The 26070-nt window shown below is 44.7% G+C and overlaps 1 protein-coding gene across 21 annotated transcripts in view; it reads left to right on the top strand.

Annotated features, from left to right (window-relative positions):
* Positions 1–26070, top strand: part of celf2 (cugbp, Elav-like family member 2) — a 297415-nt gene that overhangs the window by 204707 nt on the left and 66638 nt on the right. For all 21 annotated transcript variants that reach the window (XM_060903001.1, XM_060903007.1, XM_060903003.1 and 18 more), the window contains 3 exons: positions 105–187; positions 9201–9249; positions 13139–13273. In XM_060903001.1, coding sequence (XP_060758984.1) covers positions 105–187; positions 9201–9249; positions 13139–13273 — 267 coding nt within the window. The remainder of the gene's footprint in view (positions 1–104; positions 188–9200; positions 9250–13138; positions 13274–26070) is intronic.

Below are 26070 nucleotides of genomic sequence, written 5' to 3' on the forward strand. Positions count from 1 at the left end.
GTTCAACGGTGAGGTTTTTTCCTTCAGTCAGCAAGCAGCTGAAATCCAGCTGTATTCCTATTCATGCTAATGCTCTCTCTCTCTCTCTCTCTCTCTGTGCCTAGGATGCTGTTTTGTCACGTTCTACACACGGAAAGCTGCTCTTGAGGCCCAGAACGCCCTGCACAACATCAAAACCTTAACCGGGGTGAGCACTTGTTCCCTCCTGTTATTAAGTGACTGAAAGATGATAATAATAAAGTGCATGATTTACATGATGACGATGAGGAGGAAGATGAAGAATTTGGTCACCGATCTCGATGTATCTTTACGTTATTGGGAAGGTGCTTTAGCACTCTGTGGGAATCTATAATGTATAATTGACAGAAGGGAAATGTAACACTTGTGAGTCAGAGGCAGTTGGATATAGGTGTTGAGTCTGTTCGTTACGATTCATCCAAGAGCCATAGTGTTAATAGCTGGTGTTCGCTTTATATTGGAATTACGTCAGAAGAAAAGAAAAAAACCTCAGACCCCGAGCCGTTCGTTTCCTCGGATACGGAAATGAATCATTTCTATGGCAACTCTGCAGTGCAGTGCTAATATGGAGACACTGACAGCTATGAAAGCTCGATTGTGGAAAAAGCTAAAGTACACTGCATTATTTATTATGTAAGGAATAAATCTTAAAATGGCGTGCTGTTATTTCAGCAATACGGCAGGGGCTAGAGTGCGATATTGCTTTTATACAACAGTTCTATAAACGAGAAATTAATATTGAGTAAGTGACATTTCAGGCACAGTACGGCCAAATGTTCTGGGGTTTTTTTTTTCTCCGTTAGTGGAAATAGAGCCTGGAGAAGCCCGACATATGTTAGCATATCGGCAAGTTGTCGAGCTGGCTATTTAGCTAGCATTGATTTGATCTTATATCCCTGTTAGAGTTGCTTCCAGGTTAAAAAAAAAAATAATAATAATAATGGTGACGGCACGGTGGTGTAGTGGTTAGCGCTGTCACCTCACAGCAAGAAGGTCCGGGTTCGAGCCCCGTGGCCGGCGAGGGCCTTTCTGTGCGGAGTTTGCATGTTCTCCCCGTGTCCGCGTGGGTTTCCTCCGGGTGCTCCGGTTTCCCCCACAGTCCAAAGACATGCAGGTTAGGTTAACTGGTGACTCTAAATTGACCGTAGGTGTGAATGTGAGTGTGAATGGTTGTCTGTGTCTATGTGTCAGCCCTGTGATGACCTGGCGACTTGTCCAGGGTGTACCCCGCCTTTCGCCCGTAGTGAGCTGGGATAGGCTCCAGCTCGCCTGCGACCCTGTAGAACAGGATAAAGCGGCTAGAGATAATGAGAATGAGAGATAATAATGGTGACCCTTCTTCCTTTTCATCTTCGTCTGACGAGCTTTCATATTTTAAGCCAAAAGTTATATTCCTGAAAAATCGCTAATTCTATTGCAGTAACTGTTTCGATGTAGGAAATGGAATTTTACGTGGCGAACACAGATGAGCGGAGTGATACACACAGTGAACCGTCCCAGTGAGGTTATTAGAGTGCTGGAACGCTGCTCAACCAATCAAATTTGTGGACCAGAACAATTTAAAATAAATAATAAACAATGGGGTGAAGTGATGAATCCCGATGTACTGTTATGATCCAGAGTAACAGCATGTTTTAAGTGTTTTATTCCTCCAGTGCTTTTTTGAGAATTATTTTTTAAAGAACGACCTATCAATCATTTTTATCTTTTTATTGTTTTGTTTAATGCAGTGGAATATCCACGAACCAAGTTAGTTCCCGTTATCACTTACGTTATGCCAGCTATAAAGAGTCATCCTCTCGCCAGCCTGTCTTTTTATATCTCTTCAACTTAATAAGATGTACAGTAAACTGCAGCGTGTCATGTTCCTGAGGAAATGGCAAAGCTCTCGGTCTTGAAGATTTCCCTGGGTTGGAAAGCTTAATCTTACAGCTTTACTGCTGACTGTTACAAATTACTGGCACTGCTTTTAAAAATGACGTTTCCTCATGAAACCTCACCAGACTCTTTAAGTCAAGCGGTCTGAGCTGTGCTGTGATAGAAAAGTAATCAACACCTTCTGACCAATCAGAACCAAGCATTCAGAAGCGCTGTGGTGTAAGAGGTCAGTGCTGGTTGTACAAATTGGTAAGAAATGTCTGATATGGGGCGGCACGGTGGTGTAGTGGTTAGCGCTGTCGCCTCACAGCAAGAAGGTCCGGGTTCGAGCCCTGTGGCCGGCGAGGGACTTTCTGTGCGGAGTTTGCATGTTCTCCCCGTGTCCGCGTGGGTTTCCTCCGGGTGCTCTGGTTTCCCCCACAGTCCAAAGACATGCAGGTTAGGTTAACTGGTGACTCTAAATTGACCATAGGTGTGAATGTGAGTGTGAATGGTTGTGTGTCTCTATCAGTGCGTTTACATGCACATAGAGAAAATCGAATTTCTGCCGTAGCTTGACTGAAATCGAAGTTCTAAATGCCATGGAAACACCTTAGCTCGGCTGAAATCGAAACAAACTGGATTTCTCGTAATCGAGCTACGCGACCTAGATTATGCGATTGCAGCCGAGCTACTTAGTGCATGTAAACCCTATTGAGCTACGTAGTCGAGCTACTTACTTCAGCACTGCCCCTTCCGGAAGTGACGAGTGACGAGACCACAAGCGGGAAACACAACAGCCTCGGTCGGCATGACAACAGTAGTAGTAGCGAGCAGCAGAAGAGGTCAGGAGGAACAAGGAGAACGAACGAACGAAGAAGAGGAAATGGCAAGCAGAAACGTGCACTTCTGGAGCAATGAGGAGACAGAGTTCATGCTCATTCAGCTTAAGGAATTGAATATATTAAAATGCATGGACGGGAGAAAAACGCGTAATGGAGACCTCAACACGATGGGGCGTGTAGCGCCACCTGTGGCTCGGGTGCACAATGTACCTCACACAATAGCTCGATTTCCTTGTGTGCATGTAGGATTGGATTTCTCTGGCACCCCTGCTGGGACCCTTAGCTCGATTACCGACAGTAGCTCGATTTGGATGTGCATGTAAACGCACTGTATGTGTCAGCCCTGCGATGACCTGGCGACTTGTCCAGGGTGTACCCCGCCTCACGCCCATAGTCAGCTGGGATAGGCTCCAGCTTGCCTGCGACCCTGTACAGGATAAGCGGTTACGGATAATGGATGGATGTCTGATATGTAAAGAGTTAAGCGTTCAATCCTGACTTTATCCCCTAATGGCTCTCAGCTGTGTATCACTCCTGTTTGTTTCATTGTATTTTCGTGTGTTGAGATCAGACACTGTCAAGTTTCAGAAAAGAATCTAAGTGACAATGTGAACATTTTGAACAAATCAGGAACAAATACGTACAAAGGACGCTACATTGTCACCACTTTTCCACCATGGCAGTTTGAGTACCGGTTAAGAGCCTAAGCTCGAACCAGTTCTTTGTGTTTCGACCACCAAAGGGCTGGATCTCAGCCAGGAAAGCTGGTTCCAGAGCAGAACCAAGACTTTGCTGGTCTAGGACCAAGAACTGCATACTGTATGTCAGGGGCTAGGGTGGGATTATTATGACCAACAAGACCAACTAAAACTTTGTGACCGCCATTTAAAAGAAACAACGAGCTAGTGTAGAGTCTCGCCTGCTTAATCCAGTAGTCTGTCATTGTTGTTGTCGTTGTTGTGCTTGGCACTAGTGTTGCTGGGAAAGCAGAAACGTGCAAAGACATATACAATGACGTAATGGCCGGGCTCTCTCGCCCGTGAAAAAGCAAACCTGTACTTATAGGAAATTCACAAGTTGAACTTTGTGAACCAGCACTAGCACTAGTCCAGAACGAGCACTGAGTTCGCATTGGTGGAAAGGAGGTGTGTATCATCTTACACAAAATGCAAAGTCAGTTTCAATCAAGACATCAGTTAAACAAGGACAAAAACAAAAACAAATTTACACTAGGGCGGCACGGTGGTGTAGTGGTTAGCGCTGTCGCCTCACAGCAAGAAGGTCCTGGGTTCGAGCCCCGGGGCCGGCGAGGGCCTTTCTGTGTGGAGTTTACATGTTCTCCCCGTGTCCGCGTGGGTTTCCTCCGGGTGCTCCGGTTTCCCCCACAGTCCAAAGACATGCAGGTTAGGTTAACTGGTGACTCTAAATTGACCATAGGTGTGAATGTGAGTGTGAATGGTTGTCTGTGTCTATGTGTCAGCCCTGTGATGACCTGGCGACTTGTCCAGGGTGTACCCCGCCTTTCGCCCGTAGTCAGCTGGGATAGGCTCCAGCTTGCCTGCGACCCTGTAGAAGGATAAAGCGGCTTGAGATAATGAGATGAGATGAGAAATTTACACTAGATACACGTGAACTACAACCTTGGAGAGAGATTAAAGAGAATGGAAACCAAGGGGAACCAGTGGTCTGTTGGCCAAATGTTCAAATTCATGTTCTTACTGGAATGTTAGGTTTGTCAGGAAATGTCCCAAAACAAACAAGCAGACAAAAAATACTTGCACAGTTTTGCGCAAGACTAACCATTTTGAAGAGGAAGAAACGACATTTAGGGTGCTCGATGAAGTATGCAGAACAAGTACAGTCCAATCCATTTTTATGTGCGCAATATGATGTCATGCTCAGTTAAGCCTGGCTGTTTCTAAGGAGGCAGTGAATATCTCTGATCTCAGATGAACTGTGTGCGCGCCGTGCACTTCCTGTTCGAATCTTTCGACAAGCTCAGCTTACAGAGTGGCTTCCAGTTCGCAGAAAGTGAGCACATCAAGACCGTCGATGGTTTTGCAGATGTTGATGTGACTAAGCGTTTCCCTTGTCATTTGGTGCGACTGATGTGTTTGCGATTTGTATCTGAGCTTTGTGTGCCGTTTTCGAATCATTTGGTCAAATGACCGGACGATTCAAGGACTTCTAAAGGTCTGATAATTAAATCATATTCAGACGTCAAACCATTAACTTAAACCAAAACACTCTTTCGAGCAATCAGATAAGAGGCCTTCATTAGCATCATGCACAAACTCTCTTTCTCTCTGTCTCCGTGTCTGTCTTTCTACCTCTCTGTACTAATCAGTGGACACTCAGAGCACCCTCTGCGTGTGTGTGTGTGTGTGTAAGAGAGAAAGAGAGGGTGTGTCCACTCTTGTTCTTGACTCTAAGCTAAAGACGCATAAGAGCTAATCTAGGGGATGCCCTTAAGTGCGCCCTCCATCTACTAGTGCCGTCTTTTTCTCTTTCATTACCTCTCTCTCACTACTCTTCTCCTGCTTTCTTCATACAAGCGGAAAAAGAATATGCTTGATTTTGTGAGAACACTTCAATGGCGCTAACTGTGTGCATATGGGTTTTGTTTTTGCCTTCCATTCATTGTCTCTTGTTCATCAAACTTCTTTCAAAACAAGCGCTGAGAATGAATTGTTTCATGTCTGCATCAAAACAAGCACTGATTTCAACTCAGATAATGACTCTGCTTCTGCCATGTGGCAGCTAGACTGCACCCACTTATGGTCCATGCCCGTTTAACATTCTCATTACCTGAAACAAGCCCTGAAATGAATATTATACCCGTAGCGTTAACAGGAAATGCGTTCAGTTCACGGGCCATTGAGGACATTCATTGACTTGAAGGTTGCCACTGTTTGTTTTCGTATCATTTACGTGAAGCACCCACTTTATGATCAATTGCTTATAATTAACATGAAAAACACACCATTTACCATTACATGTATGTGTAGGCTTCATGTAGAATTCCTTCCATCCATCCATTATCCGTAGCCGCTTTATCCTGTTCTACAGGGTCGCGGGCAAGCTGGAGCCTATCCCAGCTGACTACGGGCGAGAGGCGGGGTACACCCTGGACAAGTCGCCAGGTCATCACAGGGCTGACACATAGACACAGACAACCATTCACACTCACATTCACACCTACGGTCAATTTAGAGTCACCAGTTAACCTAACCTGCATGTCTTTGGACTGTGGGGGAAACCGGAGCACCCGGAGGAAACCCACGCGGACACGGGGAGAACATGCAAACTCCGCACAGAAAGGCCCCTGTCGGCCACTGGGCTCGAACCCAGAACCTTCTTGCTGTGAGACGACAGTGCTAACCACTACACCACCATGCTGCCCTTCATGTACAGTAGAATTCCAATTCCATAATACCCTCCGCCAAGGGGTGTGTGTTCGGTGCGGTTTGTTTATCTGCCTGTAAGCAGGATTGTGCAAAACCTCCTGACCTGATTTCCATGAAACTTGGTGGAACAGTATAGTACTGGCCAGGAGGCATCCTAATCAGGTGCCTGAACCACCTCAGCTGACTCCTTTTGATGTGAAGGAGCAGCAGCTCAACTCCGAGATCCCTCCGGATGTCTGAGCTCCTCACCCTATCTCAAAGGGTGAGCCCAGCCACCCTACGGAGGAAGCTCATTTCGGCCGCCTGTATCCGTGATCTCATCCTTTCGGTCACTATCCAAAGCTCATGACCATAGGTGAGGGTTGGAACATAGATTGACTGGTAAATCAAGAGCTTTGCCTTCTGGCTCAGCTCCCTCTTCACCATCACGGATCGGGACAACACATGCATTTCTGCTGACGCCACCCCAATCCACCTGTCCATCTCACGCTCCATTTTACCATCACTCGTGAACAAGACCCCGAGATACTTGAACTCCTTCACTTGGGGCAGTAACTCGCTCCCAACCCAAACAGGCTGCAGAATCATGGCCAGTAAGTACGACTCATCCAGACATGTAAAGTGGCTGCGGCTGCAGATTTGCGTGTCATGGAAGAGTCGACTGTTGTCCTTGGTTGAATTCTGCACTCTCTGCGTGCCTTTCGAGTTTAATCTTTAACAGACTTGCTTATGTGGGATATGATGCTGTATGCCACAGCATATGACTCAGAGTAGATTATCGGCTCTGGAGTGGCGCGACAGAAAAAATTCACCCTGTCTTCTAGAGATCACGAGTTCCAATCCTGATGATCCCACAGCCTTTTGTACGGTAGCTGAGTGTCTAAGAAAGCAAAATTGGCTGTGCTTTCAGGATGGAAGAGGATGGTACATTCTCTTTCCTCTGTCAATCACAGTGATGCTAGCCTATTGTAGGCATCTGTGAGTTCAGGTATGTGGAAGAGGGTAGATAGCGCTTTCCCTCGGAGTGAGTTACACTGTCCTGTGATGTTTGTGCCAATGAGGTTGGCTGGCTTCATGTGCCTTGGAGAAAGCGCTGTTGACAGCTATGCTATGTTGTGTTCATTTTGCCATTGTTTAATATTCAAATTTGTATTCTTCAGATCTGCTTTATATGAATGTAGGAAGGTTTGAGGTGATGCGTCTACGTCATATTGATGAGAGAAAAACAAGGTTAGGGTCTTAAAGAAAACCTCTACTGGACAAATATTTCTGGAGTGTGTGTGTGTGTGTGTGTTGGGGAGTGGAAAAAAGTAAAGTGTGCTGGCAGTAGATCTAAAGCACAACATTATCATATCCACTTAGCATGCACGCACGCGCGCGCACACACACACACACACACACACACACACACACACACACACACACACACAACTGTCTATCACAACTGTGAAATTCTGTGACAGAGAGAGAGAGAGAGCATAGAGAGAGATGGAAAATGATGAAGAGATGCTTCCAAGGAATGTAGAGGAGTGTGTGTGTGTGTGTGTGTGTGGGGGGGGGGGGTGTTAGACAGGATAAAGTCAAAGTCTGACAGCAGATCAAAGGCAAACTGTGGCTAAAAGGCTAGAGAGAGAGAGAGAGAGAGAGAGAGATATGAAGGTAATAGGGAAAGCAGGAACTTATTTTTGGATCAAATGAAAGGAGAGGAACAGATCACAAGTGGATGAACATCGTCATCTCTTAGTGTGTCCGTAATGTATGAGATAAGTTGAGACATAAGGAGGTAGGATGGAAAAGAGGAAAGATGAAAGAAAGGTTGGGGCAGGAAGCAGGGGATACTGGATGGGAGGAAAGAAGAAAAGAAGGAAGTGATAAAGGGAGCAAGCGTTGAAAGCAAACAGGGAGGAAGGAACAATTAGGAGGGAGGATGGATAGAAGGAAGGATCGGCGGAAGAAAGGAAGGAAGAAGAAATGAATGTAATGTTGTGTAATAAATGATAAGGGAAGAAAGAAGGATAAAGAGGAAAATGAATGAAGAACGTTGTCGAGAAAGGAGAGAAGACAGGAAAAAAGAAAGAGGGAAAGATGAAAGAATGATGGAAAGGAAGGAAAAAGAAACAAGGAAAGAATAGTTAGAGAGGAACGAAGGAAGAAAAGATGATGAAAACTAGAACGCGCGAGGAAGGAAGGAGTGAGAAAACCAGAATAAATGAGAGAAAAGAAAGAAGTGGAAGGAAAAAAGAGTTTTCCTTTGGCTGGAAAAATGAAGGAAGGAAGTATGATGAATAGAATGATGGAGGAAAGGAAGAAAGTGGGACAAGAAAGAAAGAATAGAAGAAAAGTAGCACTAAAGGCCAATTTATGCTGACAACCCAGTCCTCGCAGATAGCGTCGCAGACAGTGTCTGCGTAGCCCCCCCCACCTTCGCAGACGCTCTGCGCGCACCTCCCAAAAATTGTGACCACCGCAGAAGCCTCGCAGACAGCGTCGCAGACAAGAGGGCTCTGATTGGTCCACTCTACATCCGCTGTACACGCACTTCTGCTTCCCTACTTTCCCGGTTTGGTTTGTTTTCACGACCGACATTTTTAAAAACACGAGCGAAGATGGAGCAGCACGAAGAGCGGTTGATCGAGGAAGTGAGGAAGTACGTACATCTATACGACTCCAGTTCTAGTCATTATAAGTAACCGGAGGATAAACACTCCACTAACCACACCCACCAACTACTCCTAGCGATTTCGCGACTTCGTGCCCCCTTGCGTTGTGGCGGTGAATAACATCGCGCACGCCTATTACTCCCCGCTCAACGATAAATTACAACTGTCTGCGAGAAGCTATCTGCGAAAGCCTTGTCGCAAAAGCATGCAGAGGCCTTAAAGGAAAAAGGGAATGCACAACCACATGTAAATTGATTATTACTGCTCCTCATCAAGGGTCTCTGGACATGAGAAGTCACTGATGAGAAAAAGTGTGTGTGTGTGTGTGTGTACTGATCATGCCTCTTGTTGCAATGTACTGTGTACTGTGGTTGTGTGCTGTGTGTGTAACCAGTGTGTGTCCTGTCTTACAGATGCACCATCCCATTCAGATGAAGCCTGCAGACAGTGAGAAGTCAAATGGTGAGTTTGTGTGTGTGTGTGTGTGTGTGTGTGTGTGTGTGTGTGTGTGTGTGTGTGTGTGTGTGTGTTTAGGTTCTAATATTGGTATTGGTATTACTATTCAACCTTTATATGCTCCCACTTGGACAAATTATCAAGAACAACTCAATTTTGTATCACTGCTATGCAGATGACACCCAAATTTATTTTGCTCTATCACCTAATGATTATGCCCCCCTTGAATGTCTCTACCAGTATATCGACCAAATCAACAACTGGATGTCACAAAATTTTCTTCAGCTGAACACAGATAAAACAGAAGTAATTCTATTTGGGAAAAAAGATGAAAGACTCAGGATTACCACTATTCTTGACACAAAGGGGATTAAAACTAAAGAAATGGTTAAAAATCTTGGTGTTTTCATTGACAGCGAGCTAAACTTTGACAGTCACATGAAAGCAATCACTAAATCGGCATTTTATCACCTAAAAAACATTTCCAAACTAAGAGGACTTATGTCAAAAGATGATCTGGAAAAACTTATACATGCCTTCATCTCTAGTAGGGTTGATTACTGCAATGGCCTTTTCACAGGCCTGCCAAAAAAGACCATCAAACGACTTCAGCTGGTTCAAAATGCAGCGGCGAGGGTTCTCACACGAACAAAAAGAACAGAGCACATTACTCCAATTCTAAGGTCCCTTCACTGGCTTCCAGTAAGCTACAGAATTGACTTTAAAGCATTGCTGCTGGTGTACAAATCTCTAAATGGTACAGGGCCCAATTACCCCTCTGATATGTTGCAGCGGCCTAACCCAATCAGATCTACCAGATCGCAGCAGCAAAATTTACTGGTAAAGGCCCGGTCCCACTGCACTTACGGATGCAAAGAGGATGTAAAACGTAAAAAAATCTTTGCCATCCGTTGGAAAACGCTATGCATCCGTTGTGTACTCATTGCATACGTGCTTCATACGCTCTATCCATCGAGCATCCGTCCACTGTGATTTCATCCGCGCAAAAAGTTTTGAGCTGCACAAAACTTTTAGAACGGATGAACTTTCCGCCGTGTACAATGTAAATCCGCGACATATACGAGCAACAAACGTTCTATGTCCGTTATCATCCGTTAAACGTCTGCTGTATCCTCTCTGCATCCTCTGGGCATCCTCGCAACTCACATCCGCTGCAGCTGAAAACGGAAAGAGGGAGGAAAGATAAGGTACATGAAACGTCTATTCATCGTTAGTAGCACGGAAATAGAAAGGATGTAAGCGTATGCATCTCGTATATAAAGTATTCAAAACGGACAAAGCGTTTATATCTGGGATGTATCTCGTATATTTAGGATGTCTGGAGTATGTCTAGAGTATGTAGAAGGACACTTAGCGGACAATCGATATTTTGTATAAAAAGGGGGAGAAAATCATCTAGTAGTAGAGATGTATCGATGTAGCCGCCAGCACGTCTTTCCGCTTTATGCTGACGGCGTGCGTGCTGCATCCCTTTATATCCGCAGAGCAGACGCAATTCATACCCCCCGCATGCGCAGTGAACGGTCTGCATCCGATATACATCCGCGCAACATCCCCTTTGTTTCCGTTAGGCGTACGTGATGCATCCCCTTCATCTGCTATGCATCCGCTCTTTCTGCTATGCGTCCGCTTCTCAGTTATCACCGGTAACCCCTTCGGAGCTGTCATCCACTTCCATCTGCTTTCATCCGCTAGGCTTCCTATGAACATGCGTTTAACATCCCCGATATATACTACCCACGTCCGTTCTTTTCCGTTCTGTTTTCGCAAATTTTCGCCAATTTTGTCCATTTCTGGAGCAGATGAAAACGGATAGAGCCACCCCCGAAATTTTGCTCGTCCGCTGTGTCCTTTTTGCATACGTTTTGTGTTCATCGGCCAGTGGGACCGGGCCTTAAAACCTGTTGTTAAAGGACCCATAGCATGGTGGTTTGTTGATGCTTTAAACAGGCTCGTGGAGGTTTCCGGATGTTATATCCGCAGCCTTTCTCAAAATGAACCCTCGGCACGTAGATATAGCCTCCTGGGAGAAAGCCCCATTTCAGCCCTTTTCCCAGTGCGTCGTTTTGCTAATGAGAAGCATGGAGGCAGGGAAGGGTAGAGGGTGGGAGCGGGCCATGGGGGGAGGGGGAGGGGCTTGACCAAGCTGCGCACACACATACTCGCTGCTATCAGCGCCTGTAGCCACACTGCTAAGACAAAACCCCGTTCTCCCTCGGACTCCTTTCGTAAACTCAACGTGACACAGAGAACAGAGAGTGAGAGTGTTCGGAGTGGTAGTTTACGAACGTATAATACCCTAGGCTTGAACACGTACTCCATAACCAAAGAGGATAGAAGCAGCAACTACAGCAACATATCGCTTATCCAACAGAAGACATGCATTGCGGAGCAATAGTCAAACATAAGCTCATAAGTTACAGTCAATTTCCAGACTAAACTCAGTTTAACAGAGCATGCTGCATGCTTTTTGGTTTTGTAGCGCAGAGTACCTGGCTAACTGCAGGAAGCGGTTAGCTGCACAGCTAATGTAGCCATTGCAAGGCTAATGCACCGATTTTAAAACACAGCAAAACGACTTAACAGTTATACACTTACTTGTTCAGTGTTTGTGGCTGATGCGGCAGGGATGCTTGGTACGGACCCAGGCTTCAGTGACAGTTGATGTGCAAAACCTGCCCTGTACTGTCCCAAGTTGTGGAAACATTCATCAGGAAAATGCTTCCGACAAACATACACCATCTTAGGTAGACTCGACGGCGTATTATTGGAGTAAATAAAATTAAGCCACTGCGTCTTCAGGGGCTCTCCCGTCGGCAGTAAAAACAGACTCCTTTCTGTGTTGGCACATCCATGTACAGCGCAATTTCCATGTTTCGCTTGCTTAGGTGGTGCCATGTTGTTGTGTCCTCTGTGGTCTCCTCACTACAAAATTGAAGTGACGTATCTATGGTGGCAACTTTTGAGCTGAGCGGGCAATCCATACAGTGGGTGGGAATCCAGAGGGGGGGCGTGGGGATCATCTCCCTTGCTGACGTAGTAAAGGGAAGAGCCTATCAACGCGCCATTTTGACGCGCCATTCTCAAATGTTGACAAAGGGTGGGCATAGTTTGGTTTACACATTATGACATTTCTAGCCACTGGGGTGACTTAAGGAGGTCAGAGGAACTCATTTTAACGTTAAAAAACCTCAGAAAGTGAAAATTTCATGCCATGGGACCTTTAAAACAAAGTGTGGTGAAGCAGCTTTTAGCTACTATGCAGTACAGCTATGGAAGCAACTCCCAGAGGTTATCAAAAATGCTCCTGCTGTTGGCAGCTTCAAATCTAGACTAAAGGCCAAGCTGTTTTCAGATGCTTTCTGCTAACTGATTAATATCGTCATCTTTACATGTTTTAAACTTTACTTAACTTTTACAGTCTCTGCATGTTTTAAACTTTACTTAACTTTTATTCTATTTTATTCTGCTGGTTTTTTTAACTGAATTTTTACTTCATTTTATTATTTTATTTCTACTATTGTTTAATTCTTATTATTTTTCTTCCCCATTTATTTTATGTAATTTTATTTTCTATTGTTTACTGTTTTGCTTTTACTTCTGTAAAGCACATTGAACTGCCACTGTGTATGAAATGCGCTATATAAATAAACTTGCCTTGCCTTGTATGTGGTTTTCCCTAATAAGACCCCACACACATGCGCACACACACACACACGTCCAGCTCAGGGTTAGGTCCAAATCAAACACAGACTAGGAACAAAATTAAAAATCAACAAATAACTGATAAGTTTTATTTTTCCTCTTCTTTCGACACACGCTTATCACACTTTTCTTCTTCCTTCCACCTTCTCTTCTTCTCTTTCTTTCTCAGCGGTGGAGGACAGGAAGTTGTTTATCGGCATGGTGTCAAAGAAGTGTAATGAGAATGATATCCGGGTCATGTTCTCTTCCTTCGGTCAGATTGAAGAGTGTCGCATCCTGAGAGGGCCGGATGGACTGAGCCGAGGTAACAAACACACACGCACACATACACATACACACAAAAGTTGGGCCGTGGGTTCCATACCAGACAATACAGCAGTTGACATTGGCATCATTAGCTTTCTCTTACTGTTTGCACATTTCTGATTAGTTTGGTTAAAATATGGAAGGGTTTCAATATGGAAACTGCGTTTACATTTACAGCATTTGGTACTGTAGCTGTGACTTAGAAAAGTGCTTTGTCTCCTTCAAAAGCACCCTCATGCTAGTACAAATAGGCCAGGATCTAAGAATACTATCAGGCTAAAACCCTGGGAAAGACGAGTATGCAAAAAACGAGTATGGGGAAGTTCATTCCACCCTTTGGGTGCCAGGGCAGAGAAGAACCTTGATCCATGTCTTCCTTGTATTTTGAGGGATGGTGGGTCAAGTGAACTTGCGCTAGATGTTCATAGGGAATGAGCTGCAGAGCAGGATCTGAGAAGGTAGGTGGGACTGGTCTGTTTTTGTTTGTTTGTTTTGTTTTGTAGGCAAGTATGTTTTAAATCTGATGTGGGCAGATACAGGAAGCCAGTGGAGGGAATGCAGTAGTGGGGTGGGGAAAACCCTGTGCAGCTGGATACTGGATCACTTGCAAGGATCAGATGGCATACAGTAGCCCTATGTTGAGATGACAAAGGACCTACAGCCAGGTCCTCTTAATGTTGTAGAGAAGAAACCTGCATGACTGAATCACATTCGCAGTTTATGGAGTGAGGGATAGTTGTGGGCGGCACGGTGGTGCAGTGGTTAGCACTGTCAAGTCATAGCAAGAAACTTCCGGGTTCAAATCTGCTGGTTGGTTGGGGCCTTTCTGTGTAGAATTTGTATCTTCTCCCCATGTCTGCATGGGTTTCCTCTGGGTGCTCCGGTTTCCTCCCATAGTCCAAAGGCATGCAGATTAGGTCAGCTGGCTTCTCTGATTTGCCCATAAGTGTGAATGGCTTTGTGTGTTTCAAACAAACAAACAGACCTGTTCAGGGTGGACCCTGCCTCTTGCCCACTGTCACCTGTAACTCTCAATGCATAAGCAGTATAGACAATGGAGGGATGGGATAACTGGTTGTCCAGAACTACCCCAAAGCTGGGTGAATGGTACGATGTGTGATCTGAGAGTTCTTTGGGCAGATCACGATATCAGGACCTGTGGAGGCATTTCCAGAAATATACAGCAGTTTGGTCTTGCTGGGGTTTATTTTTAGCTGCCTTTTTTGATGAGATGTCCATTCAGCATGCTGAGATACTGTCTGAGGGAAGAAAGGAGCGCATGATTTGAGTATCATCAGCATAGCTGCGCTATGAAATACTACATGAGGATATGACCTCACTGAGAGAAAAGGTATAACAAAAGAGGACCCAGCACTGAGCCTTGTGGGACGCCAGTGGAGAGTCTACATGGAGTAGATGTGGTCACATGGTTTTGCCATTCTTTGGGGGAATAAGCAAACTACTGCTCTGTAGTGCTGCTAATTCCAAGGCTGGTGAAGATGCACAGAAGAGTCTGGTGATGTCAGAAGCTGCTGAGAGGATGAGGACAGACAGTCTGGCAAACTGAGCAGCCAGAAGATTTTCAGTAACAGCCAACTGGGCTGGTTGGAGTGTGTCGCTTTAAAGCCAGACTGGTTAGGATCTTGTAGGTCAGTTGGGTAAGAAAGAGAGAAAGAGAATTTTAGAAAGAAATGAAATGACTGATACCAGACAGTAGTTGCTGATGTATGGGCCTTTTCACCTTTGCTGTTTTGAAGACAATTGGTATGTGACCAGATCTTACGGAGTCATTAATGTTGGAAGTGATGAACAGGAAGTGACTAAGCTCCTCCTCATCCTCCCAAACCCCATGCCAGCATGGTGTTGAGCCTACCAGTGCTACCGAACTCACTCCGCCATTCTCACGGTCTTGGCTGAGTGTAATGAGTACGAATGGTCGGGTCTCGAAGCTGGGATGAGTCATCTCAAGGTTGGTGCCGATTGGCAGGGTTGGCCTTCAGGCGCAGTCTGAGGCGGGCAAGAAGGAGGCAATGACTTAGGGTGATTTTAAAAATCTTTGAACCAATGACCTCTACTGAAGACGTGCGGCTTGAAAGAAAAGCTTCACATCTTTATCGGGCCAAAATTTATAACAGGACTTGACTGTAACTCAAGAACATTCTAATCCTGACTTGAGCCATGTTTTCAATCCAAACCTGTTTACAGCCTCAGGACATTTTCATCCATCACAAGTGAACTTCCAGTATCAGAACCCAAAGTTGACTACACCCTGAGAAAAATAAAATCCGACATTCCTACGAGAGCACCTGTTACCATAGCAATGTCATGACATCATCTGTAAACAAAATAATTCATTATTGTATTAGGAAACATATTCTAAAAAACTCTTATCAACACATAATATGTCCATTTGTTTGAGTTTTAACGGGAGCTCTGCTGACCCATGGTCATGCGTATCAACAGCCTAAATCGTGATTTATTATATATTAAGAATTACATTAGATGCATCCTTAATCAAAGATAATCATTTAAAGCTAGCCAGAAATTATTTTCTGTAGGCTGGTGTATGATACTGATTTCAGAGCCCTGGGTTTTAGCTTACAGCTGATACAAATCCAGTCCCAATGCTCTTACAGTAATTAGGCTGATTTTTCCGAAGCCTCTATTTTTGACGTTTCTCAGTTTCTGCAAACCATTACATGCACAGTGGTGGCAATTTGTCTTCTGCACTGTGTCAGGCAGCATCACGGACATTCACAGCATAAATACATCACTTGATTCGAACGGCTCCGGCGGTTTCCAGCGAGCGTCCATTTGACACAGACATCTTCATATTTGCGTATCCGTATTTAAATGATATCGGCTGGCTTTTTTCGTGGTATCCATCCATCTATCCATCCATTATCTGTAGCCACTTATCCTGTTCTACAGGGTCGCAGGCAAGCTGGAGCCTATCCCAGCTGACTATGGGCGAGAGACAGGGTACACCCTGGACAAGTCGCCAGGTTATCGCAGGGCTGCGACAAAATGTCAGCCATTATTATTATTATTATTATGGGCGGCACGGTGGTGTAGTGGTTAGCGCTGTCGCCTCACAGCAAGAAGGTCCGGGTTCGAGCCCCGTGGCCGGCGAGGGCCTTTCTGTGCGGAGTTTGCATGTTCTCCCCGTGTCCGCGTGGGTTTCCTCCGGGTGCTCCGGTTTCCCCCACAGTCCAAAGACATGCAGGTTAGGTTAACTGGTGACTCTAAATTGAGCGTAGGTGTGAATGTGAGTGTGAATGGTTGTCTGTGTCTATGTGTCGGCCCTGTGATGACCTGGCGACTTGTCCAGGGTGTACCCCGCCTTTCACCCGTAGTCAGCTGGGATAGGCTCCAGCTTGCCTGCGACCCTGTAGGACAGGATAAAGCAGCTAGAGATAATGAGATGAGATTATTATTATTATTATTATTATACATTCCTTTTGGGTCTTCAACACGTCTTTCTCTTTCAAAATTCTCTCAAAATCTTCCGTATTTAACGAAGCAAACCTGGCGGCCATGTTTGTTTACAAATTGTCACGGTCGCTCGCTAACACGGAAGTTTTACGTCTCCGACACATAACAACCATGTGATATCGTAAACCGTATTCAACGCTCATTCTCCACTGGGTAGTGTGACGTAATACACGTAGGATAAGCGATATGCTAACAATATTGCACGCTTTCAAACCAAATGAATGAAACCTGCTAGAAGGGAATAGGATACATGTTTTTATTCCATCGAAAAAGTGTCCTGTATGTATAATAATTACTAATGTTTGATTGTTTCTGTCAGTGCAAAGAAGCTGAGAAGCAGTGTTGAGACTGAACAGGAAATGTGAAAATGTGAGTTCACTTGAATGGTTGAGGACGTTTGGGAGTTTGTTTGGTTGAACTTCAACCAAATATCGAGTCGCTGATGTTCACTGTTCATTGACCAAAACATGGAAAACGAGAACTATCCATTATCAGTTGATTTTTAATCAACACCAAGGCAAAAGTCTGTGAACATTGCTTTAATCACTAGCTCTTTATACGTGCTTATTTTGGACCAATTAATGTGAGACTATCAAAATCTCATCTCATCTCATTATCTGTAGCCGCTTTATCCTGTTCTACAGGGTCGCAGGCAAGCTGGAGCCTATCCCAGCTGACTACGGGCGAAAGGCGGGGTACACCCTGGACAAGTCGCCAGGTCATCACAGTGCTGACACATAGACACAGACAACCATTCACACTCACATTCACACCTACGGTCAATTTAGAGTCACCAGTTAACCTAACCTGCATGTCTTTGGACTGTGGGGGAAACCGGAGCACCCGGAGGAAACCCACGCGGACAACATGCAAACTCCGTACAGAAAGGTCCTCGCCGGCCACGGTGCTCGAACCCGGACCTTCTTGCTGTGAGGCGACAGCGCTAACCACTACACCACCGTGCCGCCCAGAATATCAAAATCGACATGTTTATTGCTGTTCCTTAGGACTGAAATAGGACTCAAACCTATCTTGTTTCCCAGTGAATGGATTAAAATAGTATCCTGCTGTCCTCCATTATCTTCTCCTTATCTTGAAGGATGCACACACACACATATTTCTGAGCTAGGAAGGCAAAGTTTCACGAACACACCGAAATCCTTCCGTCGGACCATTACATTTCTGCTGTAATTTTCTCCCTCGTCTCAGAGGCCTAGAGGGAGACAGGCTGTGCCTCCACCATCCCGTTTTGCTCACTCCGCTCGCTACCACTCTTCTTCCACACTCATTTCACAGCCACTCCTCCATCCCTTCATCCACTCCTCCACCTGTCATCTTGTCCTCCACAGGACTCATTTCTCTCCCTCGTTCTCTCATCCTGCTCTCTCCCTCCTCAATCTCTCTCTTTCTCTCTCACTCCCACTCTGATTTTCATGAATATTTTAATTCCACATGAGATTAACTCCAGTCCCTGAGCCCTTGCTGCGAGATATATTTGAAAGTGCCCTGATGCAGGGGATATGTGCTTTTACTGAACCGCGCCGGCCCGACAGGACACCACTACACTCGTCCTCTTTCTTATACACGCACACGCACGCGCGTGCGTGCACGCACATATACAGTAATTGTTAGCAAACGTTAATCGGGGCTTGACTGTTAACAAAATCATTTACGCCTTCATTAACTAATATGTATTCCAACTATAGCTGAAAACAAGCGCGCATAAATTAAAATGACAGTGTTACTAAATGTTGGTAATAAGCTGAACTCCAGCTGAAAATATCATCCCACTTCAGTCATAAATTTAGCTTATTAGCCACTAAGAACGGATTAATGACGGCGTTATTTCATATTGATCACGGGGGCCTCAGTCCTGGATGGACTCGGCATTAGTAATGCAAGTGGTCTTTATTTAGCAAACATTCAAACAAGCATCAGTTAAAACAGCAAAACTTTATTACGAGAACAGAAAACGTAATTGCGAACCATCTGAAGATTTCTTACTTTTGTAGTGCAGCTACTAGGCAAATGTAGCGTGCAAAGGAAGTAAATGCATATTACATAACAAGCATTTAGCAGACACTCTTATCCAGAGCAGCAGGTAACAAGACCCTGATACACCTACAGCAGTGGGCAGCCTGTGAGGGTTAGGAACCTTGCTCAAGGGCTTGCTGGTCCAGGGATTCAAACCAACAACCTTTTGGTCCCAAAGCTGCTTCTCTAACCATTGGGCCATGGCTTCTCCTGTCTGTGTTTAGATACTTTCTTTAAAAAGACATCACTGGAGCGAAGTACTCAACTTTGTAAATAAATTACTTCGTTAGTATTTCACTTAAGTGCTTCAGTAATCTGGGCAAGGGCGGCTGGTGCATAAGGGCGATTGGGCGACGCACTGCCAAAACGAAAAAAAAAAAGTTTTTTTTCTTTTTTTTAAACAAACTTTCACCAGCGCTGCTCGAGGCCGTTTTAATCTGTCTCTGGGTATCATTGTCCAATCAGGGTGGTCTTGCTTCTAGAGTACCGCCCCTTTTGGGGCGATTTCAGTCATGCTGAAAATCGCCCAAGAGTTCACTGATAGAGTCCCATGTTAATATATATTTTTTTCTCCTGACTGACACTTCAATGCAATCTCTATGGGTTCCGGGGGGGCTTGCTCTAACGTGCTTACTGTACGTCACTGCGAAGCGCGGCAAAGTTGCGTTCAATCCGCTCAGTTTCTGAGGTGAGATGGATGCAGAAAGCAATTCAGTGCGGTCCTTAAAAGAAGTTCCATTTAGTCAGCGATCAAATCGAGCTAAATTGGCAACAAAACAAGCTGGACCCCCTCGACCAAATCTAAACATAAAACAAATTTCGACAAGGGGGGGAAATCATATACTCGAGATTTTACTTCAACATGGTCCCAGCGCAAATCCTGGCAAGCTGGCTGCGAGGACGCCTCAGCGGTTTTCTGCTCCCCCTGCTTACTTTTCCACCCTGGAGGTGGCTCCACGGACAACGCTGCTTGGACGGTCACTGGAGTTTCGGACATGCATCATTTGTCGGAGAAAATAAAAAAAACATGAGTCATCAAAGATTCACATGGGCAGCTGCCTGAAATTTTCAGCTTTTGGGAGAGTGAACATCGCTACACAACCGGATGAGGGCTACAGGCTAGCAGTTCGCCGCCACAACGATGAGGTGAGCAAGAACAGGCACATATTAAACCGGCTCACCCAATGCGTGAAATTTTGTGGAGTGTTCGAGTTAGCGCTACGAGGCAAAGACGAAACTGAGGGCTCCAGTCACCGTGGTGTTTTTCTGGGTTTGGTTGACTATTGACTTGCTACCTAGGTCAATTTACTTCAGTCCTGTGGACATTTATGGTCCATGTAGACATAACGGGGGAAAATTGCCCCCCCTGAAAAAAAATTCAGGAGCCGCCACTGAATCTGGGTGGTGTAGTGGTTCGCACTGTCACCTCACAGCAAGAAGGTTCTGGGTTCGAGACCAGCAGCCGACAGCGGCCTTTCTGTGCGGAGTTTGCATGTTCTCTCCATGTCTGCATGGGTTTCCTCTGGATGCTCTGGTTTTCCCGACAGTCCAAAGACATGCAGGTTAAGTTAATTGGTGGCTCTAAATTGACCGTGAGTGTGAATGGTTGTGTGTCTCAGCCCTGCAATGATCTAGTGACTTGTCCAGGGTGTACCCCGCCTCTCGCCCATAGTCAGCTAGGATAGGCTCCAGCTTGCCTGCAAGCCTGCACAGGCTAAGCGGTTACGGATAATGGATGGAATAATGGACTTCAGTAATCTTTATTTAGTTGCACTTAAAGCTAGGGTAGGTCATTTTTTTAGAGTCATTTTTGTTATTTCTTGAAATTCTCTTTACATCCCAAAAGCCATGAATAAATCAAATGGTCTGACAACAGTAAAAAGAAAAAGATCCATCATCTCTGGCAGTCGTAGGGCTATAAAAAGCCCGTCCAGTCAGTTCATTCGGTCCGAATAAAACATTTGGATAGATTACCTGCCTGTTTATGTGCATTCACGCTGCCTGTGCACTCATTGCGCATGACCGGATTCTTCCATAAGGCTAGGCAGACATGCTGCTAAAGCTAGCGAGCTAGCCAACAGCTGTGAGTACAAACAATAGCCGTGTTCATTGTTTATGATAACATTAGTTGTTTGCTTACATGTGAATGAGACATGAGGTAGATGGATATGACAACGATGCGCTACAGTCCTCCCTACAACACACTGTCTCATGGACTCGTCCTTTATGGAATCAATTTTGTGCCAAAATGTTCATACAATACTTTTGAAATATCAAACAAAAACAACAAATCAAAATACAAAAAAACAAAAAAAGTCAGTTTTTTTCGACTGGCAAACAAATTATTCGTGTAATCGTGCAAAATATCAGTCTATTACTCTTCAGAAACCTTTTATTTTTGTTCCGCGTCTTTCTCAGTTTTGTTTGACGTAATTTATTTTGGTTGCGATTCCAGCTTTCTCGTTTGCGCTCCCTGACTTTTTGCTTGCAGTTTTGGCACAAACTTCACGTGTGGGCGGGCTGTCCAGGAATGCATTCCCATTGGCTAACTTGTGTTTGACTGACAGCTACGCTCAGCCATTCCCTACTCGGATTCTGGCGGACTGTTTGACGAGTGACCGATCCATTGACGGTAAACAAGGATGGAGTGGACTTCAGTGGCGACTATGACATTGAATTTACACTTTGTTGAATTAATTCAATGTCATAGTCGCCACTGAAGTCCACTCGATCCTTGTTTACCGTCAATGGATCGGTCACTCGTCAAACAGTCCGCCAGACTCCGAGTAGGGAATGGCTGAGCGTAGCTGTCAGTCAAACACCAGTTAGCCAATGGGAATGCATTCCTGGACAGCCCACCCACACGTCAAGTTTGTGCCAAAACTGCAAGCAAAAAGTCAGGGAGCGCAAACGAGAAAGCTGGAATCGCAACCAAAATAAATTACGTCAAACAAAACTGAGAAAGACGCGGAACAAAAATAAAAGGTTTCTGAAGAGTAATAGACTGATATTTTGCACGATTACATGAATAATTTGTTTGCCAGTCTAAAAAAATTGACTTTTTTTTGTTTTTTTGTATTTTGATTTGTCGTTTTTGTTTGATATTTCAAAAGTATTGTATGAACATTTTGGCACAAAATTGATTCCATAGTCCTTCAGCAGTAGTCAGGCAGTGCGCGTTCATGTGTGTTGGAGGGAGGGCTGAACGGAGGGGGTGGGTTTTTTTCAGTTGGATAATACTTTCAAAATCTAGCTGGTTTCTCCAAAATTACTGAAGTTGAAAGGCAACACTTTTCACGACAATTCAGTCTTCGGACTTCTGAGTGGTGGGGTGAAAGGGGCGGACACCAAATTGTTCTTAAAACAAGAAAATATGTTTATAGCGCCTCCATGACAGTCAAGCTTTCAGCTTCGCCGTGAAGTTTTGTTCATTTCATGAATGTTGATACGTGCAAGTCATGTGATGTCCTCAACCATATTTGGTATGTCTGTGTGAGAATAGTGAAGTCGTGATTACAGTGTGAGACACATTTATTGATAGCAAGAATTTTAGGTTCGACGGTTTTCATTACTTGTTAGCTGCAGTAGTCGTGTAGCTCCAGTCAATGCCGGGGTGGCCCTATATTTTGCCGGGACCATCAGTGGTGGCCTGCTTGGAGCATGGGGAAAATAATTTTCACTAATTTTGGTCACTGATCTTATTCTTGCATTAATCATCAATTCAACTGCACTCTGCATTTTCACATGGCAGCCCAGACGCCGACAGCATCGCAGCAGATTAAATAGGCGCTACCAAATAAGGAAATTCTCCCCTCCCCTCTATTGCAGTTGGTTTGGTCCAAGACTCCTCCTCTGTATTGCGGGGAACTTAAACAGCATTGGCGCGAAACAGCGCGCGTCAGTGATGGAGGGCAGAAAGAGGCCAGGTGGAACCGAAAGGGCGGAGCTTAAAAAAAGGAAGGAGGTGGCAGCAAAATGTGCCAAATTGACAGATATGTTCTCAAGACCAGCTGGTAGGTTACGAAAGCTATGGAGTATGATAACCCTGTTTGTCGATTTTATCAGTCTATGCTCGGCCTATAATGTGTCGATAGTTTGCGATGTCAATTCAGCTTTTTGATGTCATGTGAAATCTCGCAATTTACACGGTATAGATGTGGTGTATGTCTTAATTCTAAGAAGAACCGGACATTACTTTACATCCCAGTTATTAACAATTTTAGATGAACAGGTCCCAAATGTGCTGTTGCGCGTTATTTCCTCATCCAGCCTATTTCATCTCGCTGTCACACCGTGCATTTCCACAGGCGTGCGCACATTGTGGTTATGAACACATAGGCCTAGAAGTCATATTTGATGTTAAATAATTGTTGTTAAATATATAACTTAGAAGAGGTGTATGCGTATGCCAATATTCTAAGCAGAATCGAACACTTGCTTTAGCCTACATTTCATTTAACCATTTTTGAGTTGCCTAATGCGCCCTCACGCTTTATCTGCCGGTTGCTGAGTACCCAGCATTGTTGATTTGCCATTATTTTCGAGGCGTATGCGGCATGTAATGCACAAGCATTGGTTCAAATGCACGCGAGAACCTATATTGTTAAAGTGAAGTGAAGTGAAGTTTACCTGAATTTAAACCAAATAAAAAGCATTGTGAAAGAACAGTTACTTGTTTTATCTTTTTTAATGTACTCAAATTCCTCCTCCATTTCAAAGTGGCCTGAATGTGAATTAAACTCCCGGACTGAAAACAGGGCCCACTCCGGCCCTGGCTCCAGTGCAAAACTCAAGAAGCAAGTATCAGAAAATGATGCAGCTGTCCCTCCCTCCCTCTCTCTCTCCCTCTCTCTCTCTCTCTCTCCTCGACTCTACCAAACAGTATTTGTCTCTTTCTTTCTTTATCTCTCTAATCTCCACCATCTCAGAGATCTATCAATCACCGCACATGTTCACTACCAATAAATATAGATCACCAAGGGAGCTAGCCCACTTTCTCCAAACTGTCCTCCTTTCTTTCTTTCTTTCTTTCTTTCTTTCTTTCTTTCTTTCTTTCTTTCTTTCTTTCTTTCTCTTGCTCTCGCTCCCGTTTTCCTCCGCCATGTGGCCTATCATATATTTATATCTGCTGCCTGATGCGGCGCTCTAAAAAGAAAGCAGTAATGAAACAAAGATAATTCTTTGGAAACGCTTCCTCGCTTCTGTGTCCCATTGTCTTCAAATTGAAGGACATGGCACAGATGAGAATCCAGCAACGATTAAAGCTTTCTGTTTTTGGTGTTTTCTCAGTGGAGATGGCAGCCGTGGATGTTATAACAGTGTCTAAATCTGGTTTAATGACTACACTAATAACACAGTCTTAAAATAAACAGCAATATTTGGGGCTATGGACACGCCCTTCGAGGAGCTTGGGGTTCAGGTCACATCAGGGAGGGAGAGAGAGAGAGAGAGAGAGGAAGGCGGAAAGCAAGTCCAGTATATGAAAGTAAATGCAGCTAGTGCCTCCTAGTGAACATAAAACAAAAAGACACTCCTTTCACTTTTCTTCTTTCAGTCTCGGATGGCTGAAGTAGTTTATTTGTTCGGTAAGAGTTGTCATAACTGCGCGTGTGTGTGTGTGTACAGTAGAGCAGAGAGAGCTCTTGAGGCACTGCCATCTCCCCAGCATGTCAACATATGGCCTGTTCTTTTGCCCACCACCTGCATAAACGACTCCATTTCCCAGCTGCCACCACAGGCAGGTCTCCAGCAGCCGCTCGGCCTCGTGGGAACGCTTGTCATGATTGCAGCACAGAGATTACTCTCATTCTGTTCAAGCATTTAGGGCAAAGAGTGCTCTAGCAAGCACATAAACATGCAAATGTGGAACACAAAATGCCTTGTAGTGAAAGTCTAGCCACAGCCAGGTGGAGCACTGTGGGTGCGTGTGTGTGAGGGTGTGTGTGTGTGTGTGTGTGTGGATGTGTGCAAATATGTGCATATTTACATATTTTAAAACTTAGACTGTATATCGATTTCTTTCCACTTGGGTGTCCAGTAAGCAACACAACAATTCACTGAAATACACAAAGCATCAAGTAGCTGGTCTTGAAAATCTAGTATTTACATCCCTGCTGAACAATTCAGCTTCATCTGACCAGCTGGTCAAAAATTTGTACACCCCAACTCATCTCATCTCATTATCTCTAGCCGCTTTATCCTGTTCTACAGGGTCGCAGGCAAGCTGGAGCCTATCCCAGCTGACTACGGGCGAAAGGCGGGGTACACCCTGGACAAGTCGCCAGGTCATCACAGGGCTGACACATAGACACAGACAACCATTCACACTCACATTCACACCTACGCTCAATTTAGAGTCACCAGTTAACCTAACCTGCATGTCTTTGGATTGTGGGGGAAACCGGAGCACCCGGAGGAAACCCACGCGGACAACATGCAAACTCTGCACAGAAAGGCCCTCGCCGGCCACGGGGCTCGAACCCGGACCTTCTTGCTGTGAGACGACAGCGCTAACCACTACACCACCGTGCCGCCACACCCCAACTCGTTCATAGGTTTTTCTGTCTTGGGACTATGTTCTACATTGTAGAACAGTCCTGAAGACATCACAGCTATGATATAACATATGGAACATATATACAAAATGATGTGGTAAACAAAAAAATGTATCTTAATTATTATACCCCCACTCCGGGGGGATACTCCTTTTTTACCTCTGTCCATATCTTCGTATCGCCGTCCATCCGAAACGCCCTTTTTCTCAGCAACCACAAATCATAGCTACTTGGTACTTGGTAGTGAGCTTCAGCTTGGGGTTTTATACCGTATATACCATTTTCAGGTCTGTCACACATCGACTTCCTGTTTACCAACTGAATGTATTTACGAAACATACAGTATAGCATGGATTTACTACACTTCCGTAACACTTTTCTCAGCAACTACAAATCACAACTGCTTGATATTTGGTACCAAGCTTCAGTTTGGGGTTCTATACCGTGTATACCGTTTTCAAGTCTGTTGCACATCAACTTCCTGTTTACCGACTGAATGTATTTACGAAACATAGTGTGGATTTACAAAATTTTTGTAGCACTTTTCTCAGCAACTACAAATCACAACTGCTTGATATTTGGTACCGAGCTTCAGTTTGGGGTTCTATACCGTGTATACCATTTTCAAGTCTGTCGCACATCAACTTCCTGTTTGCCGGCTGAATGTTTTTACGAAACATATTGGGTGGATTTTGACGCTATTTCAAAATGA

The sequence above is a fragment of the Neoarius graeffei genome, chromosome 21 (assembly GCF_027579695.1).
Source record: "Neoarius graeffei isolate fNeoGra1 chromosome 21, fNeoGra1.pri, whole genome shotgun sequence".
Lineage (NCBI taxonomy): Eukaryota > Metazoa > Chordata > Actinopteri > Siluriformes > Ariidae > Neoarius > Neoarius graeffei.